The sequence below is a fragment of the Scyliorhinus canicula genome, chromosome 4 (genome assembly GCF_902713615.1).
Source record: "Scyliorhinus canicula chromosome 4, sScyCan1.1, whole genome shotgun sequence".
Taxonomy (NCBI): Eukaryota; Metazoa; Chordata; class Chondrichthyes; order Carcharhiniformes; family Scyliorhinidae; genus Scyliorhinus; species Scyliorhinus canicula.
Genome location: NC_052149.1, coordinates 3,247,555 through 3,261,455, shown reverse-complemented (window position 1 = coordinate 3,261,455; position 13,901 = coordinate 3,247,555). Strand labels below are relative to the sequence as shown.

Sequence of the window (13,901 nt, the reverse complement as noted above, 5' to 3'; positions counted from 1 at the left end):
CCTTTCTGTCTCTCTGTCTCTCTCTCTCCCTCTGTCTCTCTGTGTCTGTCCCTCTCTCTCTCTGTCTCTGTCTGCCTTTCTGTCTCTCTCTCTCCCTCTGTCTCTCTGTGTCTGTCCCTCTCTCTCTCCTTGTCTCTCTCTCTCTCTCTGTCTCTCTCTCTCCCTGTCTCTCTCTCTGTCTCTCTATAGATCATAGAACATTACAGCACAGTACAGGCCCTTCGGCCCTCGATGTTGCGCCGACCTATGAAACCCCTCTAAAGCCCATCTACACTATTCCCTTATCGCCCATGGGCGCGATTCTTCGACCCCACACCGCAAGATCAATCCGCCATGTCTTGCGGGGCAGCGGAGGGGAAGGCGGCAACCGCACATGCGCGGGTTGGTGCCGGCCATCCTGTGCATGGGTGACGTCACTTAGGCGCCGCCGGCCGCGTCATTCAGGCTGCGCCGTTTTGACGCAAGCGTCAAGGCCCGGCACGCGAGATTGACACGCCACCGCTCCTAGCCCCCCCCTGGGGGGGGGGGGGGGGGGGGGGGGGGGGGGGGGAGAATAGGGGGAAAGGAGCTGCCTCCGACGCCAGAGTGAAACACTCCGCCAACGGCACTTCGTCACCCGATGGGAGAATTTTGCCCCATATGCCTGTCCAATGACCATTTAAATGCGTTTAGTGTTGGCGAGTCCACTACTGTTGCAGGCCGGGCATTCCACGCCCTTACTACTCTCTGAGTAAAGAACCCACCTCTGACATCTGTCCTATATCTATCTCCCCTCAATTTAAAGCTATGTCCCCTTGTGCTGGACATCACCATCCGAGGATAAAGGCTCTCACTGTCCACCCTCTCGAACCCTCTGATCATCTTGTATGCCTCAATTAAGTCACCTCTTAACCTTCTCTCTAACGAAAACAACCTCAAGTCCCTCAGCCTTTCCTCATATGATCTTCCCTCCATACCAGGCAACATCCTGGTAAATCTCCTCTGTACCCTTTCCAATGCTTCCACATCCTTCCTATAATGAGGCGACCAGAACTGCACACAATGCTCTCCTTCTTGAACAAGGGGACAACATTTGCTATCCTCCTGTCCTCTGGCACTATTCCTGTAGACAATGACGACATAAAGATCAAAGCCAAAGGCTCAGCAAACCACCCCCTAGCTTCCCAGAGAATCCTAGGATAAATCCCATCCGGCCCAGGGTGATGTGTTGGGTGTTCTGGATCCGTGGAAGACATACAGGCTACCAACACTTAAAATAGTACAACACTATTTTGTTAAACTATAAACTGTTGAACTTACTTTCACTGTGGATTAACACGATGTTAGATTAAACTAAAGACCTGTGCCTATGCCTTAATTGATGAGGGAAGGGCTGTAGATGTCATATACATGGACTTTAGTAAGGTGTTTGATAAGGTTCCCCATGACAGGTTGATGGAAAAAGTGAAGTCGTATGGGGTTCAGGGTGTACTAGCTAGATGGATAAAGAACTGGCTGGGCAACAGGAGACAGAAAGTAGTGGTGGAAGGGAGTGTCTCAAAATGGAGAAGGGTGACTAGTGGTGTTCCACAGGGATCCGTGCTCGGACCACTGTTGTTTGTGATCTACATAAATGACCTGGAGGAAGGTATAGGTGGTCTGATTAGCAAGTTTGCAGATGATACTAAGATTGGTGGAGTTGCAGATAGTGAGGAGGACTGTCAGAGAATACAACAAAATATAGATAGATTGGAGAGTTGGGCAGAGAAATGGCAGATGGAGTTCAATCCAGGCAAATGCGAGGTGATGCATTTTGGAAGATCTAATTCAAGAGCTGACTATATGGTCAATGGAAGGGTCTTGGGGAAAATTGATGTACAGAGAGATCTGGGAGTTCAGGTCCATTGTACCCTGAAGGTGGCAACGCAGGTTGATAGAGTGGTCAAGAAGGCGTACAGCATGCTTGCCTTCATCAGACGGGGTATTGAATACAAGAGTAGGCAGGTCATGTTACAGTTGTATAGGACTTTGGTTAGGCCACATTTGGAATACTGCGTGCAGTTCTGGTCGCCACATTACCAGAAGGATGTGGATGCTTTGGAGAGGGTGCAGAGGAGGTTCACCAGGATGTTGCCTGGTATGGAGGGTGCTAGCTATGAAGAAAGGTTGAGTAGATTAGGATTGTTTTCGTTGGAAAGACAGAGGTTGAGGGGAGACCTGATTGAGGTCTACAAAATTATGAGAGGTATGGACAGGGTGGATAGCAACAAGCTTTTCCCAAGAGTGGGGGTGTCAGTTACAAGGGGTCACGATTTCAAGGTGAGATTGGTAATCAGGCAGGGTCACCCTCCTGCTGACCCTGCCACAGACTATGCAGAGCTCCCTGTCACTCTGCCTCCCCTGACTGTGTTACAGCCCACCCAGCTCCTGAACCGGCGGCTCTCGACCCACCCTTGAGGCGGTCAACCAGAATTCGTCGCCCACCTCAGAGACTGAATTTATGAACTTTTCGAATTTATGGACTCTCTGAATTGTTTCGTTGCTTTGTCTGATCATTTCCCTGGTTTTTTAAGAATGTTGATCTCGTTACTCTTGTTGCATACTGTTTCCCTGCACCAGGCAGCTTCCCTTGTAAATAGCTTGGTTCTTATGTACATAGTCCTGTAAATATGTCTTCGCACCCCACACATAGTTAGGAACATTATCACCACACATTATTTATTGCCACAAACATACATTTAAAAAAAAAGGATGGATGTCATAATATACACCAGTATATCATGGTGCAGACACATACAGATGGACACACACTTGGACCAATCAACATGCACAAACACCGCAGCCAATCACCAGTTAGAACACACGCACTATAAAGACAGAGGGCATCACTTTTCCCACTCATTCTGGATGCTGCCTCTCAGAAGCACAAGAGCTCATCAAGTACAGTAGAGACTCTCACCACGTGCTGAGAGATTCAACTGGTTCGGATAGGCACAGGTCTCTAGTTAAACTAGCATCGTGTAAACCCACAGTTATCGTATGTCTATTATTTTATAAGTAGTTAATAAAATAGTGTTGAACCTTCTTCAGTGTTGGTGGCATATGTCTGCTTCCCAAGTCCACAGTGACCAACACTTCAATGCCCATGTCCAGTGAATGAGTAAGAGATAAACAACGTGCCCTAAACTCCCCCAGCAACCTTTCAAAGCAGAAGTTAAATGTCGAACCTGGTTCACCTTTCTAACCTTCTCTGATGGTCATTTTCCACAGACAGTTGACATCTTATTGCAACACGGAGCCTTTGTCAATGTGCAGGATGCTGTGTTCTTCACACCGTTACATATCGCTGCTTATTATGGTCACGTGCAGGTAACAGATTCAACAGAAGTTGATAGTTTATCATAGTCTTGAACAAATGAGGGTAGAATTCTGAAGTAAAGCAAAGTTATACTTGGTCACACTTATACACACTTGTATCATTGTTATTTAAACTTGTGTTAAAACTCGGTGAGAACACACTTAGAGCTCTGGACACAGTCTGGTCTCCATCTTACTAAAAAGGCTACAGAGGACCTGGGGAATGTGCACAAGGCTGGTACCAGAATGACTGATTATAACCATCAGGAAAGATGAAGGCTGAGGTTCTTTTTCCGAGAAGAAGGGAGTGCTGCCCTCGCTCCCACAGGTAGCGAGGGCAGCACAGTAGCATAGTGGTTAGCACTGTGGCTTCACAGCGCCAGGGTCCCAGGTTCAATTCCCCGCTAGGTCACTGTCTGTGCGGAGTCTGCAGTTCTCCCCGTGTGTGCGTGGGTTTCCTCCGGGTGCTCCGGTTTCCTCCCACAGTCCAAAGATGTGCAGGTTAGGTGGATTGGCCAGGCTAAATTTCCCTTCGTGTCCAAAAAGGTTAGGAGGGGTTATTGGGTTACGGGGATAGGGTGGAAGTGAGGGCTTAAGTGGATCGGTGCAGACTTGATGGGCCGAATGGCCTCCTTCTGCGCTGTATGTTCTATGTCAAAAGGTGAGGACCGATCTGACTGAGGAGCATGAAATTTAAAAATAGGTTTTGAAGGGACAACGTAGACAAGGGCCGGGATTCCCCGACCCTGCGCTGGATCAGAGAATCCCCGGGGGAGGGGGGGGGGGGGGGGGGGGGAGGGCGAATCCCACCCCGATACCGACGTCCCTATTTTCGGGCACTGGCGGGATTCCCGCCATGTCGGTTGGGGGCCATTGACAGCGGCCCCCGGCGATTCTCCAGGCCCCGCTGCTTTCCTCAGTCCCGCTGGGGTGGGTTACTCACCTCACACCTGGCGGGAACTGGCAGGTAAATGTGCGGGGGCTGTCCTGCGGGGGGGGGCGGGGGGGGGGGGGGGTGGGGGGGCGGGGGGGGGGGGGGGGTCCCGACCTGGGATGGTCCCCAAGGTGGCCTGGCCCGCAATCGGGGCCTACCGATCAGCTGGTGGGCTGGTTCCGTGAGTGCCTTCTTTCCTCCGCACCGGACCCCTGTAGGGCTGTATGGGGGCCGGCGCGGAGCAGGGAACCCCCATACATCTGGGGAAATACGGCGGCCGTACTGCGCATACGCGGAAATACACCGCTCGTTCCGTGCATGCGTGTACTCGTGCCGACCCTTTTGGTGACAACTGGAGCTGCGGGAACAACTCCGACGTCAACCTAGCCCCCGAGAAAGTGGAGAATTCCTCACTGGTTAAGCTCACTGAGCTAAATCGCTGGCTTTTAAAGCAGACCAAGCAGGCCAGCAGCACGGTTCGATTCCCGTACCAGCCTCCCCGAACAGGCGCCGGAATGTGGCGACTAGGGGCTTTTCATAGTAACTTCATTGAAGCCTACTCGTGACAATAAGCGATTCAAACCGTTCGAATCGAACTTTGGGGGCCATTGACGCCGGGGTGGGGACAGAGCCATGTGGGACTCGCACCCACAGGGAGTGGGGAGAATGTGGAACTCGCTCCCACAGGGAGTGGGGAGAATGTGGGACTCACTCCCACAGGGAGTGGGGAGAATGTGGGACTCGCACCCACAGGGAGTGGGGAGAATGTGGAACTCGCTCCCACAGGGAGTGGGGAGAATGTGGGACTCACTCCCACAGGGAGTGGGGAGAATGTGGAACTCGCTCCCACAGGGAGTGGGAAGAATGTGGGACTCGCTCCCACAGGGAGTGGGGAGAATGTGGGACTCGCTCCCACAGGGAGTGGGGAGAATGTGGGACTCGCTCCCACAGGGAGTGGGGAGAATGTGGAACTCGCTCCCACAGGGAGTGGGGAGAATGTGGAACTCGCTCCCACAGGGAGTGGGGAGAATGTGGAACTCGCTCCCACAGGGAGTGGGGAGAATGTGGAACTCGCTCCCACAGGGAGTGGGGAGAATGTGGGACCCGCTCCCACAGGGAGTGGGGAGAATGTGGGACTCGCTCCCACAGGGAGTGGGGAGAATGTGGGACTCGCTCCCACAGGGAGTGGGGAGAATGTGGGACTCGCTCCCACAGGGAGTGGGGAGAATGTGGGACTCGCTCCCACAGGGAGTGGGGAGAATGTGGGACTCGCTCCCACAGGGAGTGGGGAGAATGTGGGACTCGCTCCCACAGGGAGTGGGGAGAATGTGGGACTCGCACCCACAGGGAGTGGGGAGAATGTGGGACTCGCTCCCACAGGGAGTGGGGAGAATGTGGAACTCCCTCCCACAGGGAGTGGGGAGAATGTGGGACTCGCTCCCACAGTGAGTGGGGAGAATGTGGAACTCGCTCCCACAGGGAGTGGGGAGAATGTGGAACTCGCTCCCACAGGGAGTGGGGAGAATGTGCGATTCGCTCCCACGGGGCGTAGGGAGAATGTGGAACTCGCTCCCACAGGGAGTGGGGAGAATGTGGGACTCGCTCCCACATGGAGTGGGGAGAATGTGGAACTAGCTCCCACAGGGAGTGGGGAGAATGTGGGACTCGCTCCCACAGTGAGTGGGGAGAATGTGGGACTCGCTCCTACAGGGAGTGGGGAGAATGTGGTACTCGCTCCCACAGTGAGTGGGGAGAATGTGGAACTCGCTCCCACAGGGAGTGGGGAGAATGTGGAACTCGCTCCCACAGGGAGTGGGGAGAATGTGCGATTCGCTCCCACGGGGAGTAGGGAGAATGTGGAACTCGCTCCCACAGGGAGTGGGGAGAATGTGGAACACGCTCCCACAGGGAGTGGGGAGAATGTGGGACTCGCTCCCACAGAGAGTGGGGAGAATGTGGGACTCGCTCCCACAGGGAGTGGGGAGAATGTGGAACTCGCTCCCACAGGGAGTGTGGAGAATGTGGAACTCGCTCCCACTGGGAGTGGGGAGAATGAGGGACTCTCTCCCACAGTGAGTGGGGAGAATGTGGGACTCGCTCCTTCAGGGAGTGGGGAGAATGTGGGACTCGCTCCCAGAGGGAGTGTGGAGAATGTGGGACTCACTCCCACAGGGAGTGTGGAGAATGTGGAACTCGCACCCACAGGGAGTGGGGAGAATGTGGGACTCGCTCCCACAGGGAGTGGGGAGAATGTGGGACTCGCTCCCACAGGGAGTGGGGGAGAATGTGGGACTCGCTCCCACAGGGAGTGGGGAGAATGTGGAACTCCCTCCCACAGGGAGTGGGGAGAATGTGGGACTCGCTCCCACAGTGAGTGGGGAGAATGTGGAACTCGCTCCCACAGGGAGTGGGGAGAATGTGCGATTCGCTCCCACGGGGAGTAGGGAGAATGTGGAACTCGCTCCCACAGGGAGTGGGGAGAATGTGGGACTCGCTCCCACATGGAGTGGGGAGAATGTGGAACTAGCTCCCACAGGGAGTGGGGAGAATGTGGAACTCGCTCCCACAGGGAGTGTGGAGAATGTGGGACTCCCTCCCACAGGGAGTGGGGAGAATGTGGGACTCCCTCCCACAGGGAGTGGGGAGAATGTGGAACTCACACCCACAGGGAGTGGGGAGAATGTGGGACTCGCTCCCACTGGGAGTGGGGAGAATGAGGGACTCTCTCCCACAGTGAGTGGGGAGAATGTGGGACTCGCTCCCACAGGGAGTGGGAGAATGTGGGACTCGCTCCCACAGGGAGTGGGGAGAATGTGGGACTCGCTCCCACAGGGAGTGGGGAGAATGTGGGACTCGCTCCCACAGGGAGTGGGGAGAATGTGGGACTCGCTCCCACAGGGAGTGGGGAGAATGTGGGACTCGCTCCCACAGGGAGTGGGGAGAATGTGGGACTCGCACCCACAGGGAGTGGGGAGAATGTGGGACTCGCTCCCACAGGGAGTGGGGAGAATGTGGGACTCCCTCCACAGGGAGTGCGGAGATTGAGGAACTCGCTCCCATTGGGAATGGGGAGAATGTGGATCTCCCTCCCTTGGGAAATGGTGAGAATGTGGAACTCGCTCCCACAGGGAGTGGGGAGAATGTGCGATTCGCTCCCACGGGGCGTAGGGAGAATGTGGAACTCGCTCCCACAGGGAGTGGGGAGAATGTGGGACTCGCTCCCACATGGAGTGGGGAGAATGTGGAACTAGCTCCCACAGGGAGTGGGGAGAATGTGGGACTCGCTCCCACAGTGAGTGGGGAGAATGTGGGACTCGCTCCTACAGGGAGTGGGGAGAATGTGGTACTCGCTCCCACAGTGAGTGGGGAGAATGTGGAACTCGCTCCCACAGGGAGTGGGGAGAATGTGGAACTCGCTCCCACAGGGAGTGGGGAGAATGTGCGATTCGCTCCCACGGGGAGTAGGGAGAATGTGGGACTCGCTCCCACAGGGAGTGGGGAGAATGTGGAACTCGCTCCCACTGGGAGTGGGGAGAATGAGGGACTCTCTCCCACAGTGAGTGGGGAGAATGTGGGACTCGCTCCTTCAGGGAGTGGGGAGAATGTGGGACTCGCTCCCAGAGGGAGTGTGGAGAATGTGGGACTCACTCCCACAGGGAGTGTGGAGAATGTGGAACTCGCACCCACAGGGAGTGGGGAGAATGTGGGACTCGCTCCCACAGGGAGTGGGGAGAATGTGGGACTCGCTCCCACAGGGAGTGGGGAGAATGTGGGACTCGCTCCCACAGGGAGTGGGGAGAATGTGGAACTCCCTCCCACAGGGAGTGGGGAGAATGTGGGACTCGCTCCCACAGTGAGTGGGGAGAATGTGGAACTCGCTCCCACAGGGAGTGGGGAGAATGTGCGATTCGCTCCCACGGGGAGTAGGGAGAATGTGGAACTCGCTCCCACAGGGAGTGGGGAGAATGTGGGACTCGCTCCCACATGGAGTGGGGAGAATGTGGAACTAGCTCCCACAGGGAGTGGGGAGAATGTGGAACTCGCTCCCACAGGGAGTGTGGAGAATGTGGGACTCCCTCCCACAGGGAGTGGGGAGAATGTGGGACTCCCTCCCACAGGGAGTGGGGAGAATGTGGAACTCACACCCACAGGGAGTGGGGAGAATGTGGGACTCGCTCCCACTGGGAGTGGGGAGAATGAGGGACTCTCTCCCACAGTGAGTGGGGAGAATGTGGGACTCGCTCCTACAGGGAGTGGGGAGAATGTGGGACTCGCTCCCAGAGGGAGTGGGGAGAATGTGGAACTCGCTCCCACAGGGAGTGTGGAGAATGTGGAACTCGCTCCCACAGGGAGTGGGGAGAATGTGGGACTCGCTCCCACAGGGAGTGGGGAGAATGTGGGACTCGCTCCCACAGGGAGTGGGGAGAATGTGGGACTCGCTCCCACAGGGAGTGGGGAGAATGTGGGACTCGCTCCCACAGGGAGTGGTTGAAGGGAATAGTGTTGATACATTGAAGAGGAAGTTGGGTGAACAGATGAAGAAGTGAGGAATGGAAGGAGATTCTGACAGGGTGAGATGGAGAGGGGGAGGGAGGAGGCCTAGATGGAGTAGGGGCAGCTGCTGGGACAAATGGTCTGTTTCTCTGCTGGAAGCTCTGTCGATATCAGGAGGAAATTAGAGAAACCAGAAAAGGGAAAACATTTGCAGTGTTTCAGAGAAAGGGCTGGCATGTGAGGCTGGCTAAGTTGCTCCTGCAGGGAGGTGGTGATGGGCTGAATGTTCTCTTTTTGTGTTGTAACTAATCTATGATTCTGCGAGTTGAACTCTGTATAACCGGCTCTGTGCTGGCGGCTGCCCTTGTTCTCCTCAGGTCACCAAGTTGCTCCTGAAGTTTGGTGCTGATGCCAATGTCAGCGGGGAGGTGGGAGATAGACCACTCCATCTGGCTTGTGCCAAAGGATTTCCGAACATTGTCAAACTGCTGCTGACTGAAGCCAGCAAGACAGACGGTGAGACAACTCCAACAGGCCAGCGGGCAAATATTTTGAACCTTATCTAACATGATCACTTGAATAGATGACAATGATAGATTGTTGGGGGCTAAACGTTTTAAGAGTTATGGGATTAGTGCAGGAAGGTGGAATTGAGAACAAAGATGAGTCATGGAGGAGCAGGCGCGATGGGCTGTCGGATTTACTCCTCCAATTCCGATATGGTCCTGCTGATCATGGCCGCAGATGGTGATGTTGGCGAAGTACGGAAGTGTGGCCCGCAGCCCGTACTGGTCCACCATTTGGTCCATGGTCCTTTGAAAGACGGAGACCCCGTTTGTGACGCCGAAGGGGACCCGGAGTAAGTGGAAAAAGCGTCCGTCTGCCTCAAAAGCCGTGTAGTGGCGGTCCCTTGGGCGGATTGGGAGCTGGTGGTATGCAGACTTCAGACCCACCATGGAGAACACCCGGTAGTGTGCCATCTGGTAACCATGTCTGCGATTCGGGGAAGGGGGTACGTATCAAGGTGCGTGTACCGGTTTATGGTTTGGCTGTAATCTACAACCATCCGCTCTTTTCCCCGGTCCTGACGACCACCACCTGAGCTCTCCAGGGGCTATTGCTGGCCTCGATGATCCCCTCCTGCAAGAGTCCCTGGACCTCGGACTGGATGAAAGTCCTGTCCTGGATGCTGTACCGCCTGCTTCTGGTGGCAACTGGCTTACAGTCAGCGGTGAGATTTGCGAAGAGCGGGGGGAGGGTCGACCTTTTAGGGTCGCGAGGCTACATACGGTGAGTGGGGGTAGGGGCCCGCCGAACTTCAGAGTTAGGCTCTTGAGGTTACACTGGAAGTCCAGTCCCAACAGGAGAGGAGCTCAGAGGTCGGGGAGGACATATAACTTAAAATCGGCGTACTCGGCGCCCTGTATTGCCAGGGTTGGGGTAGTGCACCCCCGGATCTGCACCGAGTGCGACCACAGCTCCAGGGTCCAAGGTTCGATTCCGGCTTGGGTCACTGTCTGTGCGGAGTCTGCACAGCCTCCCCCTGTGTGCGTGGGTTTCCTCCGGGTGCTCCGGTTTCCTCCCACAGTCCAAAGATGTGCAGGTTCGGTGGATTGGCCATGAAAAGTTGTCCCTTTGTATCCAAAATTGCCCTTAGTGTTGCGTGGGGTTGCTGGGTTATGGGGATAGGGTGGAGGTGTTAACCTTCGGTAGGGTGCTCTTTCCAGGAGCCGGTGCAGACTCGATGGGCCGAATGGCCTCCTTCTGCACTGTAAATTCTATGATAATGACCCAGAAATGAGGGAGATGGTTTGATGTGCCGGGAAGATTGGGAGCAAGCAGCGCCTTACCATGTCTGGATGAAGAAAGCTCTCCGTGCTCCTGGAGTCAAGCAGGCAAGGTGTTTCATTTCCATTTACCCGGACGGTCATTGTGGAGCTCCGGAGGTGTTTGGTCCAGGGTGACCGCGCTGAGTTGCGGGTAGCCGGCGTGGTCGGAGATGCTGGGGTGGTCCCAAGATGGCGGCCCCCATCGGTCACACGTGTCAGGCAGCGAGGAAGATGGCGTCCAAGATGGCGGCCCCCGTGAGTCGCACGTGGCGGGCCGCGTGGGCGAGGATGGCCAAGATGGCGGCCCCCGTGAGTCGCACGTGGCGGGCCGCGTGGGCGAGGATGGCCAAGATGGCGACCCCCGTGAGTCGCACACGTTGTGCGGGCTTGGAGATGGCTGCCCCCACGGACAGCACGAGGCCGATGACGCGTCCGGGGAGGGGGGGCCGAGCCGGCAGGCAAGCTGCCACACCGCGGGGTCTGCGGGCCTGTGAGTCTGAGGGTCGGGCCTGCGATTTTGAGGATTTGGACCTGGCCAGGCAAACTTTAGCGAAATGTCCCTTTTTGCCGCAGTCGCTGCAATTCGCATTCCGGGCCGAGCAGCGCTGCCTGGGGTGCTGATGCTGGTCGCAGAAATAGCAGCGTAGCCCCCCCCCCGTGTTGGGCGGGCAGCCGCGCGGCACAGGCCTGGGGTACTCTATGGTTGGGGGTCCACAAAGGGGTCGCGTGATCAGACGGGAATGCGTTGAGGCTTTGGAACGCTATTTCTAGGGAGGAGGCTAGCTTTACCGTCTCTTCCAGGTCAAGGGCACCCTTCTCGAGTAGGCGCTGTCTCACGTAGTTGGACCTGACTCCAGCCACGTAGGTGTCCCGGACGGCGAGGTCCATATGTTGAGTGGCTGTAACGGCCTGGTAGTTGCAACTTCGTGTAAGGACTTTGAGGTCGCGTAGTTACTCCTTCAGCGATTCCCCGGGGCGTTGGCGGCGAGTAGTGAGGAGATGCTGCACGTACGCCTCGTTCACTGGCCTTTACATATAGGCGCTTCAGCATCGCGAGGGCGTCTGCGTAGGTGGAGGCTTCCTCGAGTTGTACAGAGATTCGATGGCTCACCCGGGCGTTGAGAAGGCTCAGCTTCTGATCGTCGGAGACAGAAGGCGAGGAGGAGGCGGCGAGGTAGGCCTCGAAACAGCGGAGCCAGTGCAAAAAAAATGGCTTTCGCCTCCGCGGCTTGCGGGTCGAGTTCCAGTCGGTCAGGTTTGAGGACTGATTCCATTGTGGTGTTGTAGTCGATTAAATTGATGTGACCATCAATTCATGCAAAACAAGGAGTTGAAGTAAACTGTGGCTTTAATTGACTGGAACAGGGCCTACCTGCGACTGCTCTGCTACTGAGAGCCGCCTACAGGGCAGCTGCTCTTTATACCTCCCCTCAAGGGGAGGGGCCAGGGGCGGAGCCCACACAGGCACCAACATGATACATTACAGGTAATATTGTACAATGGTCCATAAGTGGAGCCCACATGGGCAACAGCGTGATATAGTTACATACATGGTGAATTGTTAATGCAATATGTTCACCACACTATATCTTTATGTTTACATGTTTTTGTGTGGTGTGGGGATAGAACGTGCAGGCTCCGCAATCTCTGGGCGTGATGCCCAGAATGGAGTAGGACCTTAAAATTCGAACCGGCCCATTCAATGGTGATGCATTTCTTCAAACCAAGTGGAGTGGAAATCTGGGACTCACTCTGTTCATAGAACCATAGAATTTACAGTGCAGAAAGAGGCCACTCGGCCCATCCGATCTGCACTGGCCCTTGGAAAGAGCACCTACTTAAGCCCACACCTCCACCCTATCCCCGTAACCCAGTAACTCAGTAATCCCACCTAACCTTTTTGCACACGAAGGAGCAATTTATCACGGCCAATCCACCTAACTTGCACGTCTTTGGACTGTGGGAGGAAACCGGAGCACCCGGAGGAAACCCACGCAGACACGGGGAGGACGTGCAGACTCCGCACAGACAGTGACCCAAGCTGAATTCTGCCCCGACACTGGCTTCCATATTCTCCGGCACCGTTTTTCTGGAGGCGGTGTAATTCCCGCCACTCCGGTTGGGGGCCGTTGACAGCGCCCCCCCCCCCCCCCCCCCCCCCCCCCCGGCGATTCTCTGGGCACCGATGGGCCGAGTGGCCGACAGGTTTTGCCCAGTCCTACTGGCGTGGATTACTCGCCTCACACACGGTGTGACCCGGCAGGTAAGTGTGCGGGAGCGGTCCTGGCCGGGGAGGGGGGGGGGGGGTCCGAATCTGGCGGGGGGGCCTCCAAGTTGGCCTGGCCCGCAATTGGGGCCTACCGATCGGCGGGCGGGCTGGATCCGTGGGGGGCCTTCTTTCCTCCGCGCCGGGCCCCTGTAGGGCTCGGCCATATTGCCCGGAGGCCGACACGGAGAAGGGAAACCCCGCGCATGTGCGGAAATACGCTGGACTTGCCCGGGCCGTTCCCCGCCGGCTGCAGCAGTGGGGCCGACTCTGGCAGCAACCTAGCCCCCTGGAAAGGTGAGATTTCCTCACCTTCGTAGGGCCGTTGATGCCGGAGTTGTTGCCGCTGGTTTTCCAGCCGGCGTGGGGGGACATAGCCCCATTCCTAGAGAATCCCACTCCATATGTTTTCAGGAAGTATATCTAGCTGTTGTGTGATATTTTCTACGTTTCTATGTCTCCAGGATTTCTAACCAATGGTTACCTTTTGTTATGTGATTGCTTCAGTAAATGCTCAGGACAATGAGGACCACTCACCCCTACATTTTAGCTGCCGCTTTGGGCATCGTGATATCGTCAGGTACCTGTTGCAAGGCAACTTTGATGTACACCCTCATGCGGTGAATATCTATGGAGATACACCTCTACACCTGTAAGTTGGTTAATTCATCCTCTTTCACCATTGCCTTGATTACCAAGGAAAACTAGTGGACAGAGTCAAAATAACAACCACAGAGGCACAGGAAATGTTGGCCTGTATCTCAGAAGGGGTAGAATACAAAGGGTTGGAAGAGACGTTACAGAAAATAGCAGCAGGAGGAGGCCATTCAGCCCTTCAAGCCTGCTCTGCCACTCATTATGATCATGGCTGATTATCTAGCTCAGTAACCTGTTCCCACAGCACGGTGGCACAGTAGTTTGCACTGCTGCCTGACAGTGCTAGGGACCCGGGTTCAATTCCCTGCTGGGTCACTGTCCGTGTGGAGTCTGCACGTTCTCCCCGTATCTGCGTGGGTTTCCTCCGGGTGCTCCGGTTTCCTCC

General features: G+C 55.7%; 1 protein-coding gene across 1 annotated transcript in view; it reads left to right on the top strand.

Moving 5' to 3' along the window:
- The window catches only part of tnni3k (TNNI3 interacting kinase), a 202,386-nt gene that overhangs the window by 23,090 nt on the left and 165,395 nt on the right, over nucleotides 1-13,901 (top strand). Inside the window, exons 6-8 of the mRNA XM_038793593.1 lie at nucleotides 3,250-3,348; nucleotides 9,142-9,280; nucleotides 13,367-13,511. Of these exons, the coding sequence (XP_038649521.1) occupies nucleotides 3,250-3,348; nucleotides 9,142-9,280; nucleotides 13,367-13,511 (383 nt within the window). The remainder of the gene's footprint in view (nucleotides 1-3,249; nucleotides 3,349-9,141; nucleotides 9,281-13,366; nucleotides 13,512-13,901) is intronic.